Genomic DNA, 15,203 nt, shown 5'->3' with positions numbered 1-15,203 from the left:
GGAAATCTCATGGCAGAGGGCCTGGCGGGCTACAGTCCCTGGGATCGCAAAGAGTCAGACAGGGCTGGGCAACTGAGCACCAACAGAACAGCACCAGGGAGCTACAACGTTACCTGATTTTTAACAAGCCGTTAAGGCTATTTATGACAGTCGTATTATTAGAACAATTTGCAAATAGATTTTTTAGTATCACTAGTTACATTTTTTAAATTTAAGAATACTGAAGTATAATTTATATTTTCTTTAGGGAAAGCTGTTTTATAAATAAAACATGTTTACAAGCCAATGCGAATTGAATATTAGATGCTATTTACAAACACAAGTTGCAAGTAACTTAATCATAAGAAATAAAAATACAGTCATATATGAGAACAATCAAATATCATAATTCTTTTCTACAAAATCCTTCAACTGTATTCATTGCTATTATCACATAAGCCATAGAACTGTGCAGAAGAAATGCATTGGGCGCAATCTGCAGTACCAGTTGGGCAAGATGTTTCTAACAATTAGGAATGAAAATAAAACTGTCCCCAAACCTAAAAGACTATCCATTGCTTAAAATGTATGCCCTTAAAAATGTACGATTATTTGAAAGAGATTGAAAGCTAAAAATACACTTAAAAAGTAAAAATATAGACTTGTCTAGCCCCTACTGGTGTACAGTCAGCTTCAAGGGGGGAAAATGTTATCAAAACTTCTAAAAAAAAAATAGTTTACATTTAATTTCTATAGCATTTTACTATTTACACAAGTATCTTTTTGAGCCTCAGAACAACCCTGTGAGGTAGGAAAGTGTTATTATATCCATTTTACAGAGGTGAAGACTTGGGATCGGGAAGATTAAGTCATTTACAAAGTTGTGAAGTGAGAAAGCACTGCATCAAGAAATGGAATCCAGTGACTTGATTTTAAAACTGTGGCTTTTTCCCAGACATACTTAGTAAGAAAACTAAAACAAACCCAGAAGGGGAGCGTACATATTCATATATATACATGAATGTACACTTCCTTGATGGAAATTATGTCCCTGAAATAGGAATAAAGTTTTATTTTCCCATTGAGTTAATTGTCATTTTGGAGACTTATCTTTTATCAGTTTGGATTAATCTCCAACACAGAATTTTAGCTCTAGGTTATTTCCTCTTTCATTATTTGACAAACACAACATTTTATAAACCAAAATTTAAAACAAGAGGTGTTTCTGTACTTCATTTCTTTTTGAAAAGCAAACAATCCCAAATAATTCTAATAAACATCTTTAATTCATACACTTTGAATTTGTATGTATCTCTTTCCTATAATAAGGATAACCTTTTCATTCAGTTAAATCTCAACTGGTCAAACCAAAGGCATACAATTTTGATTGGAATTCAAAACTATGAGCTACCTACTACAGTCTTTTTTCAATAAGTGTTCTAACGGAAAATGCACTCATTTGCAATCTTTTTCTTGTTCCAAAGCATCTAAACGATGCAAAGCTCTGCAGGAAGCAGCAGGGATTCACTGCCACAGAGGTTCCAGGGCAGGGAGGAAGACAGTCTGCAGGAGGGAACGCAAGACAGTTTTAAGAAGCCCCAACACGCTGCCCTGAGCCCCCCACCAATGAACTCTTCTCTCCTATGAGAGCTAGTGAATCAAAAGTGGGGTAATAACACCAGGACTTTTTCACTGAAATCACTTCAAAAATAGTGCTTCATGAAAAAAAAATTAATCGGGCTTCCCTGGCTCAGTGGCGAGGAAATCGCTCGCCAACGCAGACACACGGGTTTGATCCTCGGTCTGGGAAGACGGCACAGGCCGCAGAGCAGCTAAGCCCATGCGCCGCAATTGCTGAGGCTGTGCTCCAGAGCCTGGGAGCCGCAACTACTGAGCCAGAATGCTGCAGCTGCCGCAGCCCGCGGGCCCCGGAGCCTGCGCTCTGCAACGGGAGGAGGAACCCGCTCACTGCAGCGAGAGTGGACCTTACTCGCCGCAGCTAGAGAAAAGCCCACAGAGCCAAAAAAAAAAAACAAACAAATTCATCAGCCCCATCCCTAACCCATAGGCGTCCTCGCTGGAACTGAACTCCAGCCAAAAACCCAAACCAAAATAAGCTGCTCACTAGCTGAAGCCTATGCCAAATCTTTATTATGGATCTAGTTTTGCTCTACGGACTTTGAAACTTCTACCATAATAAATTATTATTATAAAACAGTTATTTACGGACTTAAAGGGAAAAACATCATTTGCCCTAATAAAAAGATATCCATAAAAAGTCATTCACAGAGTCAAAATACTGCTCAAAGAAAATTCATTTTTGATATTTCTAATCAAAATAATCCCTGGAGAAGGAAATGGCAACCCACTCCAGTATTCTTGCCTGGGAAATCCCATGGACAGAGGAGCCTTACAGACTACAGTCTGTGGGGTGGCAAAGAGTCGGACACGACTGAGCGACTTCACTTAAACAAAATAATACTCAAAGTAAACTAACCTCTTACAGCTGCAAAGTATTGATTCATTCCGCAAACATCTTGCTATATTATGTGACTGCCTGAGCCCTTCTCCTAAGGGCTCATGATCTGGCCATCAGATTAAAACTTAAAATTCTGCAAATTGGAGTTCTCTTCCGATACTTACCATCTTAACGAATAAAGAATATATTTTGTTTTGTCATCTCTGACTCCAAAGAAAGCCAGATGGTGTAATTAAGCTTTTTAAAAAAGTAGACGTACACACACACACACACACACACACACAGCTATTAAAATTTAGAATCACAGCCTAACTCTGGTAATTAGGGATCTCAAAAGAGCTGGGTGCTTTCACCAGACGAACATGCAAACTCACAACAGAAGAATTGCTTATACTCTCATTCTCAAGAGCAATGTTCAACAATACACACCCCTTGCTAGTTTTGCCACTCTTTAATGGTAAAGAATTTCTGAGATATCAAGTTAATAAAACCAAATCTGTACCATTTTCAAGCCACTTCCCCTAGTAGACATTTTCCTCTCACAAAAATCTTCACATGCCGAAACATGTATTTGATAATACTTTCATTAAACTTCCACCATATATGCTCAAGCTTACCCAATAGTGTAGACTGTTTCCCTATGACCATTCTTAGCCTTCTCTAATTCATCTCTTTTTAAAATCCAGTGATCAAAACAGGACATGCCACTCAAAAGGAAGTAAAGCTATTGCAAAGAATAGAGAAAGGACTACATCCGTGACCTTGGATGCCATACTCATTTAAAAATATTTCAGCACCATGCTGACTTCTTTACTGACTCATATTCAGCCTGTGGTCACCCATGATTGTGGCTTTCTTCCCTCTTTATTTATACCTAGCCTGTCCTTCTCCATCCTATATTTAAATTGTTGGACTTTTTTTTTTTCCCCTCCACACACTTAATTTCACCCCATTTCACAGAGTTTTCATAGATCCATTTTCCCATTTATCACAACACTCCATAGAAATGTTTACATCTGCAATTTATAACAACTACCGTTTTATGCCTTAAAAATATCAAGACTGTGAGCACAATATTGTAAATCCACTATACTTCAATTAACCAAAAAAAAAAAAAAAAATGATCCAGACAAGAAAGTACATATATAACACAACATACACTGCACTTTACAAGTAACAGCGGAACGAAGGCTAAGCTCACTGCCTGCTGGAAACCTACCTCCACTGGACCGTCGCTCTTCACCAGCGCTATACGCGCCCGCTGCAGGGAACCGTGCATCAGCTTGTGAAGCCTTAAAATCAACTTCCTTAACCCCATTTGCTTCAGTGCTTTGTCTACAAAGGGTCTATAAATAGAAGTCAGACAGTGTCTACTAACGCCTGCCTCCGTGCTGCAGTCTGGGGCTCCCCAGCCGACAGACTCGTCCTCGGACTCCAGCCTCTCGAGCTTCTTCGGGACGCGGTCCGGGGGCGGCTGGACGTGGGGACTGCGGTCGGCGGGCGGCCGGGCCTGCGGTGCCTGCGGGCCGCAGCTCGGCTCATCCTCGCTCTCCTCCGTGCTGCTGGCCAGCTCCTTCAGTTCTTCTGCGTCCTCGGCCTCATCCTCGGGCTCGTTGCCTCTGGACGATCGCGGGGAGGGGATTTCAAACACCGGCCAGCCAATGTCTGATAAATTCTTGATGCCCAAAACGGTGCCCATAATCCGTAACTTCTGGTTTAAGTCTTTCGTGATGTTCAACCACAAACAGAGCGCCTGCACCCTGTCCTGGAAGTCCTTGGCCGCGTACTTCTCGTAATCCTTCTGAAGAGCCTGCAGCGACGGGTAAAGTGCCTCTATGTACTCCAGCAGCTCCATGATCCGCTTGACCTGCTCGAAGGACACCCGCTGGCGTCGGAGGTGCTCGTGATAGGTTGAGTAACCCGCAGGCTGCGTCCCGCGAGGGGCTCCCAGCTGCCCTTCCACCGAAGTACCGTTAAGACTAGCTCCGTGCCTAAGGAAGGCGAAGCTCCCGTAGTTCACTTTGAAGGTGAGGATCTCGTTGATGATGTCCGGGATGGCCTGGCGGGCTGTGTATAAAAAGAGGTCCTGGTCGTTAATGGTCCGGCCGGCGTGCCAGGCCTGCAGCTCTAACCAGATCAGCTCGTTGGATCGGTTAAACCAGAACGCGGACGTGCTTTCCTGTCCTCTTTGCTCCCGGTCCTTCTTCTTTGAGACTGAGGTAAGCTTTAGCAGAAGTCGGAGAGTTTCAAAGAATTTTAAGCGATCTGCTGGACAGTCAGTCCTGGAAGTCTGGCGGGCGGTTCTGGCTATGGGCACGGGTACAGACACCGGAAGCTTGGTGTTGCTGCAGCCGAGGCTGAGGTAAGGCTTATTGAGATCCACATCTGGGATGGGCTTCTTGGGCAGAGCCCCCCCCACCGAGTCCAGCATGAATGAGCACTGCACGTTCTTCTTGTGGTCTCGCTCTGTGGACCTGAGAGCCGCTCGGAGCTTTTTCTCCTGCTTGTAGCTGTATTCCTCCACATTCTCCACAGCTTTTCCAGTGTCTTTGTGTGGAGGTTGGTTTGGTGCATTCATTTTTTCTATTAAAAAAAAAATAAGCAGAACATTAACATTACTCTAAAAGATCAAGCTGTTCTCAACATTTTCAATAAGACTGATATCCACATGTATTTATATTTGCAGACTGCCACTGGAGAAAATAATCCAACCGTGTGCTGAAAACTAAGACGACACACACATACACAAAACATTTCTCTCTAAACTTTTAAAAAGGTTTCACCCATTTTTCCTGTTACATAATACTTGCTAAATTCTCTTATATCCTCCGCTACTAACCTAAAACCAGCTGTTTACCTGTCTACTACACAGCGCAGTCATCCAGGTCATCAGATCCTCACGAGTTACCACCTTAGACTCGGACGGGAGAAACAGTACTACGGCAGACCCAACAGCGCCCGACAGAGAACACATCTGCTTCCTGCCTTTGCCATGAACCAAAGTATCAACTTAGGTCAAACCAGTTAAGTTTTCTGGGTTACTTTTGTCATTTGTAAAATCAACTAGATTGAAGAAAGAACCCTTAAGGCACCTTAAGATTATTCTCATGAAACACTGAAAGACATGTAAGCAAAAACGCTTCCCTTCATTTATTCTGTTCCTTGATTTCTTCTCTGCCACAAACAAGTGAACATTAACATGCTTAATTTAACATTAAGGACGCTGAAGACATATAGCCTAATTTAGTATAATTTGCCTAGTCTATTATCCTGGCACGTAAAAATCATTCAAAATTAATGTAAAGAAGGCAAACATCACACTTTTCCTTCAAAGAACTATAAATAGTTCTACTAACTGAGTTCCTAAGCTTTGAAATGAACACACATCTTCCTTCCTGTTTGGCATTTCTGACCCTCTGAACCGTCTCTACCTCACAGAAACCCCTCCATTCTCTCATTTTCTAGATGCAGCTGTCTCTGGGCTGTCTTCTGCTTCTGAAGTCACCCCTTTCCAAAGTCTGGGACCTCGGCTCACTCCATGAAAAGTGCATGTTTCTCAAAGTCCTCCTCTCTTGGGTCTCTTCTGCCTCACCTGCCTTCTCCTTGGATGACCCTCACATGCCCTTCACACACTGACAACGCCCAAGCCTACAGCACCATCCCCATGTCCCCTCTACACCCAAGGTATAGTTTGTCTCCTTAAATCGAGGACAGACATTTTGTATTTTAACTTCTCTGAAATTAGAATATGTTTTATAATTAATGGTAATATAAATAACTTTTAGGAAAATATTCCCTAATATATTTCATTTATATTTTCCTTTATATACATATGCACAAGAGTAATAAATAGCTTTTAAAAATTTATATCTAAATATCAGAAAGTATAAAAGAGTTCTTTAGATAAATAATTAAAAATTCTAAGTGTAAGAATATATTGTGAATTAATTATAAGCATTTTTTCTTAGTATATAACAGCATAGTATGCCTTTAGATTTTATGAAATAGGATATATTTATATGATTACAGACTAACATACCCAAAATCAATTTGCAGAATAAAATAACTTTGTTCACGTTAATTTTACAAAGAAAATTTGTTCAAAACCAATATATCTCCAAATCAATTTAACTCGGTTTTAAAGTAAGGATTTTTCAAACAAGTATTTCTAAAAGCACTTCCAATTTGATTTACTTATATTCAATTTATTTTACGATCCATCAAAAAGGATTTTCTCTGTCCATAAGGATTTGTGTTTTAATAAATATAAAAATAATATTATTTTTATAAATAATAAAACTATTATTACATTTTAAATTAGCAATACTTTTAAACAATGGTAATTTTATCTGTTATTTTAATCTACTTTACTCTACATGTCTTAAAACTTTTTACACAGTCCATTCAAGAAATTTCTTCACTCAGAATGGCTATCGTCAAAAACAACACAAATAACAAATGCTGGCAAGGATGTGGAGAAAAAGGAATCCTCATATACTGCTGGTGGGAATCTAAACGGTACAGTCACTGTAGAAGTTTCCTCAAAAAACTAAAATCAGAACTACCACTTGACTCAGTAATTCCAGAAATTATAAATGTTCTTCTAATCCATGATTTAAAGATCCTAAGGGAAACAAAGGGTTAACTGGGAGTTGTTGCTGTTTAATCGCTAAGTCCTCTGTCCATGAGATTCCCCAGGTAAGAATACTGGAGCAGGTTGCCACTTCCTTCTCCAAGGGATCTTCCCAACCCAGGGATTGAACCCGTGGCTCCTGCACTGCAGGCGGATTTACCACTGAGCCACCTGGTAGCTGCGATAATCTAACAACACAGAAGGCTGCATTATGAACTTTAAGCCCAAATCTATGCTAAACTTACCACAGAGCTAACAATCAAAGCATTAAAATATCAAGAGATGAAGCTTCTCAGCCTTGACCTTTATTCTAACAATTAAAAAGACTTAAGAAGGGAAATGCTATAATCCCACTTTTCTGTAAATACAGAATCAAATTTTAGCAAGCCTAGAGACCTAAGTTTCGCAGATTATATACACATCTTGAAAAGCCTATCTTATAGCATACAAATGGTATACTAAACAATTTTTTTTGAAATTTTGTACTTACAAAAAGCAATGAATGGCTGGAGAGGCTGTGGAGAAAAGGGAACCCTCTTACACTGTTGGTGGGAATGCAAACTAGTACAGCCACTATGGAAAACAGTGTGGAGATTCCTTAAAAAACTGGAAATAGAACTGCCATATGACCCAGCAATACCACTTCTGGGCATACACACTGAGGAAACCAGATCTGAAAGAGACACATGCACCCCAATGTTCATCGCAGCACTGTTTATAATAGCCAGGACATGGAAGCAACCTAGATGCCCATCAGCAGATGAATGGATAAGGAAGCTGTGGTACATATACACCATGGAATTTTACTCAGCCGTCAAAAAGAATTCATTTGAACTAGTCCTAATGAGATGGATGAAACTGGAGCCCCTTATACAGAGTGAAGTAAGCCAGAAAGATAAACAACATTACAGCATACTAACACATATATATGGAATTTAGAAAGATGGTAACGATAACCCTATATGCAAAACAGAAAAAGAGACACAGAAATACAGAACAGACTTTTGAACTCTGTGGGAGAAGGTGAGGGTGGGATGTTTCAAAAGAACAGCATGTATACTGTCTATGGTGAAACAGATCACCAGCCCAGGTGGGATGCATGAGACAAGTGCTCCGGCCTGGTGCACTGGGAAGACCCAGAGGAATCGGGTGGAGAGGGAGATGGGAGGGGGGATCGGGATGGGGAATAAGTGTAAATCTATGTCTGATTCATATCAATGTATGACAAAACCCACTGAAATGTTGTGAAGTAATTAGCCTCCAACTAATAAAAAAATTAAAAAAAAAAAAAGCAATGAATGATTCAGTATTTGCATCTACAACGTGTATAAAGGAAAGTAAATTGGGAAAAGAGGACGATAAGACAAATAAGCTATATTTTTTTCCAAAATAAAAAGCCAAATTGGTTTAAAAAAAAAAAACACATAAATGGAAACGGATATACCATTAAAATGACATATTTAAACTGAAAATAGACTTAAGCTCCAGTCTAGCTACCGTGCAAAAAGAAAATACCAACCTTTGCTTGTTTAGTTTTCTGTCCACACTAAATCCCTCTGCAATGGACAGAAAGTCAAACAGAGTTTCTGGAAAGGAGAATGGATCAAAAGTATACAGAATGCTTTATACAAGTGCTAACTACAGTACTACAGAACTAATTCATAATGACTTAAATAAGACTACTGGATAGCGATCTCCCAAGTGGCTGTGAATTCGGTGGTGTGATTCTGCAATACTGTTAAAACCTTCCAAGAAGTTACTGCTTCCTTTGGCAGATTACCAATAACTCCTGCCAAATCAGAAAAACATGAAAGGAACAACAACAACAAAAAATTGTAAAATAAAACCGAACGCAAACAAATGACAAGCAATATGAATCACCGGTTTCAACAGATCTAAGACAATCAACTGAATTCCTTGCAATTCACACCTAGAAATGACTCTTTAGAATATGTATAAAAGTAAGTTTTAGCAAGCCCCTGCAACTCTTATGTTCTTTCATCCATGTATGTCAAATTCAAAACACCAGCCCTCTGTGATATTTCAAATGAGAAAGATACCTGCTCTTTAACTGAGAGATGATATTTATGGCCATGATATGCTTGACTGTCGATATCAGCAATCTGAAGGGACTTAAGAGATCCCCTAATCTAAGGTTCTCAAACTTCAGTCAACATTAAAGAATCACTCAGATTCCTGCTACAACGCAGATTCCTGGGCCCATTCCCAGGGACTCTGATTCAACCAGGCTAGAACGACACCATCACATTTGGGAAAACACTGCTTTATTCAATTTCCCCATTTCCGAGGTAAGGGCTTTATAGAGATTGTCATCATCTTCACAACAACATGTGATGGAGAGGACCGCATCACACAGATGGTCAGACAGACGGGCACGTCCCGACAGGGATCCCACTGTAACTCACGTCCGTGTCAGAGCTGCTCCCAGAGCAGGACCGTGTGTCCAAGGAAAGCCTAAGATGCCAAGTGCCATAAAAGACAGACTACGGAGGGCTACAGAACTCATCTGTAGAAGAGGTAAGTAAGGCCAGGTACTTACCTGGCTGACGGCCTTGAAGAATGGGGTCACCTTAAATAAGGGCAGAAAGGAAGGCAAGAGAATATTTTAAGCCAGACAATAAACATGCAAAATGACATGGAGGCAGAGAAGAAGAGAGTGTGGCTATAACAGTGAGCCTCCAAGTATATTGGTAGACTGAAAAATTAAACCAGAACTTTGAAAGTTGGGCTGGATTTGGATTAAAGAGCTGAAATATAGATGCAAATCCACTCTGGTTCACAGCGAACACTTCTCTAACTATATCAACTGAATCTCATTTATAACCATTTTACCAGATCAATTTTATAGTAGTATGTTATTTTAAAAAAAGCTTGCTTAACTCACCATGTTAGCAAAGATCACACATGCACAGACACACACACCCTGAGATATTTGTTAATGGTAAGGAGATGAATCTGTGTACACGCATGCACACATGTGTGTATAGTATGTACAAATTCTGATACCCGGATCTCTGTAACCTGGCTTTTACAGCGTTATATTACTGCTGCAAAATGGAGCCCGTGATGGTCACAGGGCACGCTTGCCCTGAAAAGCGCTCTGACCTGGGGTCTTCGTCCTCATCGAGCCCACTTACACTACGGGACCAACCCGACTTACTTCCTTCTGCTATATTGAGAGAGGTAGTAAACAGTGGGTATGATTAGGCCTGGGACGGAGTTTCCAGTTATATAAAATCAGTCTGTCACAGCAGTAGTTGTTCTGGGTGGACAATCAGAATATTCAAACAATCAAATGCACATCATCAGCATGTGACAACGGCTGCCACCTAAAGAAGAGAGCGGCAGGGGCTCCTCTCGCCTGCATCCAGCACGCAGTGCCCTCCGTCACCTCGGGGTGAACTTCCGTTCCTCCGAGGGCGCTCCTGAGGGCGCTTACATTTGTAAGGGAGGGGGGCCGGAGGGTGCAAAGACAGCGGGACTGACCAGACACTAAGGCCCAAAGCCTCACATGCAGGGAGGAGCGGGTCTCTCGGGACAGCCGCGGAACCACAGCTCCGGGCGCAGCCCCGCCCGCTCTGGGTGTTGGCCCTGCAGGGCAAAAGAAGGCAGCAGCCGCCGCTCTGGGGCCTCCCAGGCCTTTCAGATTCCACCTGGACCTCCTGAACTAGCGGAAGGAAAATAGCTGTCACTTAAGAAGTCCCAGTTATCTGGGACCAGGGTGCTGTGAAGAAGGCCAGGCCAGCCACATGGCAGGTCACACGGAAAAAGGACAATGCCAACCAGCTCTCCGTCCAGGTGGCAGGGTCGGAGAAGGAGCCATCGCAGACATCAGAGACCCAGCAGCCTCCACGTGGAGAAGACGCGGGGGCCCGGCCGGGCCACGACGGCACCCCCAGCCACCTGTGCTGTGCCAGTCAAGGCCCCAGACACCACCGGGCAGAGGAGCTGCAGGCCGCCCGGACACCTGCCTACAGGGCCGTGAGCACAGAACGCGGCTCCTCCGTAACACCACGCTTTGGCGCGGTCTGCACAGAGCAACAGACAGCCGGCAACGTGAGAGGACCACTGGTGACGCTCATTAAAGAGATGAGCGCCACTTTCACGCAGTTCTGGAGTGCAGGGTATGAGTCAGGCAGCCTTTGTCACAGTGAGACAGAAAGGATGCATCCGTTCCTGTTTCCTCGGGAAGCTTTGAAAATAAGTCTGGCCAATCTAACTCTAAAAGGCCCTTGAAAACACTGAGAGACCAACATACTATGATGAATGACAAATGAGTCTGAAACACCCGTCTCCCGAGCTCCGCCTTCGGGTCACAGCCCGAATGCCGCTTGTTCCCGAAGCCTTCCCAAGCCCAGGTCTGCTCAGGCCCTCCTGAGGGCGCCCGCAGCAGCCCCCTGGCTCGCCCACACAGGTGGGGCAGCCTGCTCATCTCGTGCCTGCGACTGGAGACCAGCAAGGGCTCATCCATCAGCCAGCACAGCACCTGCTCCAGCAGCCACCCAAGTTCTGAGTCAGAGGAGAGGGGGAGGGAGAAACAAGGGGGAGCGGGGAAGGGAAAGAGAAGAGGGGCTGGAAGAAAGGAGAGAGAGGTAAAGGCACAAAGAGAGGGAGGGGAGGAGAGACCCGGTGAAACCGTGACTGTGACGGCAACGCACACAGGAAGAGAAGGCAAGGGGGCTGCAGGAGCCACAGGAAACGGATGATCCAGACAGAGGCCCAGCTCCACACCCCGGAAGCTGTGTGACTCGAGACTCATCCTGAAAGCGGGGGCACCAACTAACAAGGAAACACTCAATGCTACAGTTATTCAATTCTACTTTAAAATTTTAAGGCAGGTAGTGAGAAGGAAATCTTCAGCTCCCAATAACAACAATGACAGGCAGTGCTTACTGAACATACCATCTTCACCACACTGGAAGGCATTTCATTTCACAGATGAGACGTGCAGGTTGGGAGCTAAGAGAACCAGGATGGGAATCCACACAATCCAGGAACCCAGTCTGTGCTTCCGTCCACCACGCTCTGCTGCTGCAAGTTTGCAAAGCAGGTGAGGTCTCGAAGCAAGCAAGGTCTCAAGCACCGTTCTACCGCTCAACACGAACACCTCATCACCATAACGTAACACATCCCACCCACCCAACATGGGTGCGTCCATCCTTCTTTGGTTTTCATGACCAAGACAGTTCACCAGATGGCAAACCAACTACTTTCTAACATATGCACGACGGGGACAGTCAAAACTACACACCTTAGAAACTGTGTCATTTCCTCAACCGTAAGCTGAATAGTAACACAGAGAACCTACATCTCGCTGGGTTACTGTGATATTTAAAAGGTAACTCTTTGGAGGAGCCAAGCACAGTGCTGAGAACTCCCAGTGATAACTGGGCAGATGCTCCCGCAAATGATTCAGCAGCCGATTAAATGGGTTACTCAGCACCGGTTACTCTATGACACAGAAAGTTCACTACATAGTAAATGAAAATGGAAGCCAGCTATAAAATAATACAGTGAAACAACACAAATATCACTATATGGAAGCAAAGAGGCTGTGTTATAAATGGAGAAACAATGGAAACAGTGAGAGACTTTCTTTTCTTGGGCTCCAAAATCACTGCAGATGATGACTGCAGCCATGAAATTAAAAGACACTTGCTCCTTGGAAGAAAAGCTATGACTAACCTAGACAGCATATTAAAAAGCAGAGACACCACTTTGCTGACAAAGGTCCATCTAGTCAAAGCTATGGTTTTTCCAGTAGTCATGTATGGATGTGAGGGCTGGACTATAAAGAAAGCTGAGCGTCGAAGAATTGATGCTTTTGAACTATGGTGTTGGAGAAGACTCTTGAGGGTTCCTTGGACTGCAAGGAGATCAAACCAGTCAATCCTAAAGGAAATCAGTCCTGAATATTCATTGGAAGGACTAATGCTAAAGCTGAAACTCCAATCCTTTGGCCACCTGAAACTCCAATCTTTGGCCACCTCAAAGAACTGACTCCTGGGAAAAGACCCTGATACTGGGAAAGACTGAAAGCAAGAAGAGAAGGGGACAACAGAGGATGAGATGGTTGGATGGCATCACCGACTCAATGGACATGAGTATGAGTAGGCTCTGGGAGTTGGTGATGGACAGGGAAGCCTAGTGTGCTGCAGTCCATGAGGTTGCAAAGGTGGACACGACTGAGCGACTGAACTGAAGCAAAGAGACTACAGGGCAAAAATGGCAAAAGTTATTTTTGCATGTTGCGTTTACAGGTATCTTTCTTTTCTTTTTGTCAGCATTTTCTAAACTCACTAAACAAACGTGTCATCTCTTGCAACAAGAAAAAACGTAAGTGAATAAGAACGCTGATGCCCAGGGTCTGCTTTCAGGTAGCTACAAGTCAAAGGTTCATGAGCATTCCTTCTTCACCTGCAAAATGGCAGGAATTGAAGGGGTCTCTGACCTCTTCCAGACCTAAAATTCTGTCATTTCATGAAATAAACAATTGAAAGAAGTTGAGGAGGAAGACAGACAATCTCCCCTCTACCTTCTATCTCTGGCACAGCCCAGAACAACAGCAGGAGCTCAACAAGTATCCAGAGACTGGTTTTCTGACTGATAAGGGATGATGCACAGTCATCTCAATGGGCTTCCCAGGTGACTCCGTGGTCAAGAATCTGGCTGCCCAGGCACGAGATGCAAGAGACGTGGGTTCAATCCTTGGGTCGGGAAGAGCCCCTGGAAGAGGAAGTGGCGACCTGCTCCAATATTCTTGCCCGGAGAATCCTGTGGACAGAGGAGCCTGGCGGGCTACAGTCCACGGGGTGGCAAGGAGCTGGATATGGCTGAGTGACTGAGCACACAGAGGCATCTCAAGCAGCACATTCGGAGCTTAACCCCTGATGCTCGAACTGGGAATAAAGTCCAAACTGAGGCCCAGGAGAACTAACTCTGAAATCAGTCCTGGAAATTCCTTGGCGCCAGTGGGTGAGGACTCCGCATTCTCACTGCAGAGGACTTGGGTTCAATACCTCGTCAGGGAACGAAGATCCCACAAGCTGCACAGCGTGGTCAAAAAAAAAAAAAGTACCTAAAATTAGTCCTGCCGCTATCTCAAGCCTTGTTGCCGTTCAGTCCTGCCGCTATCTCAAGGCTTCTGGCTGCTAAGAAGTTGCTTTGAAACCCTGGGCCCCACTTTCTTAATCTGTAAAGGGGGGAGCTGTGTTCTCAACTCCTCTAGAGCTGCTGCTGATGTTCGGTCGCTCAGTCACGCCCAGCTCTTCTGTGACCCCACGGATCCATGAGACTCTCCAGGCAAGAACACGGAGCGCCGTTTCCTGCTCCAGGGGAATCTTCCCTGCCTGGGGACAGAACTCGAGTCTTGCGCTGCAGGCGGATTATTTACTGCTGCGCCACCAGGGCCATGCCTCCACAACTGTACGAACCAACAAGTAAAGAAAAAGCAGAGGTCCTGTTGGCATCGTCGCGTTTCAGCGCCACAAAGCAAGTAAGTCATCAACAACACTGACTCAGGAGGCGCTGCTTCACTGATACTACTTTAGATGAGGCACTTCCACAGGCATCCGAGAAATCCTTTTGAGAAAATGGGTAAGGACTGATTTTAAAGATACTATACTGCAATAGAAGGCTATTACTTTCCAAACGGGGTAAATACAGGCCATAGGTTAATATCCTACTACAAATAAAGTTTTAAAAGAAACTAAAAAAAAAAAAACCTTCTTCTTCATAGGAAAGAAAGACTATTTACTACTTAGGAATTCTTCCTTGGGTAAGAAGTCATTTGAGCAAACAAGTACAATAAAGTCCACCCCTCCAACCCTTCTTCTTTCTTAGGGAAGAGTTATATATGACAGGGACCCAGAAAGGATTTGCTGACATCAACCATGAGAGGTCAGTGTGTGGAAGAAAGGTGTGGGAAAGGGAAGCTGACCAAAAGGAGCAGAAGAAAGCAGGCTAAAGAAAGGGAGACCTGGGAATGAGGCTTTCCACTAAGGAGAACATGTGAGAAGGGGAAATGTCTCAGAGGAGACAAGAAATGAAATCTCGACCTTGCACAGTAATAGGTAGATGAATTCTAGGAAG

General features: G+C 43.6%; 1 protein-coding gene across 6 annotated transcripts in view; it reads right to left on the bottom strand.

Annotated features, from left to right (window-relative positions):
• The window catches only part of MAP3K4 (mitogen-activated protein kinase kinase kinase 4), a 139,296-nt gene that overhangs the window by 53,727 nt on the left and 70,366 nt on the right, over positions 1–15,203 (bottom strand). For 5 of the 6 annotated variants that reach the window (XM_043888466.1, XM_043888469.1, XM_043888470.1 and 2 more), the window contains exon 3: positions 3,678–5,041. In XM_043888466.1, coding sequence (XP_043744401.1) covers positions 3,678–5,041 — 1,364 coding nt within the window. The remainder of the gene's footprint in view (positions 1–3,677; positions 5,042–15,203) is intronic. The other variant, XM_043888468.1, reaches the window with a different exon arrangement.

Source organism: Cervus elaphus, chromosome 26 (genome assembly GCF_910594005.1).
Source record: "Cervus elaphus chromosome 26, mCerEla1.1, whole genome shotgun sequence".
Lineage (NCBI taxonomy): Eukaryota > Metazoa > Chordata > Mammalia > Artiodactyla > Cervidae > Cervus > Cervus elaphus.
The sequence above is the reverse complement of the archived record's forward strand: the minus strand, read 5'-3'. Positions and strand labels throughout refer to the sequence as shown.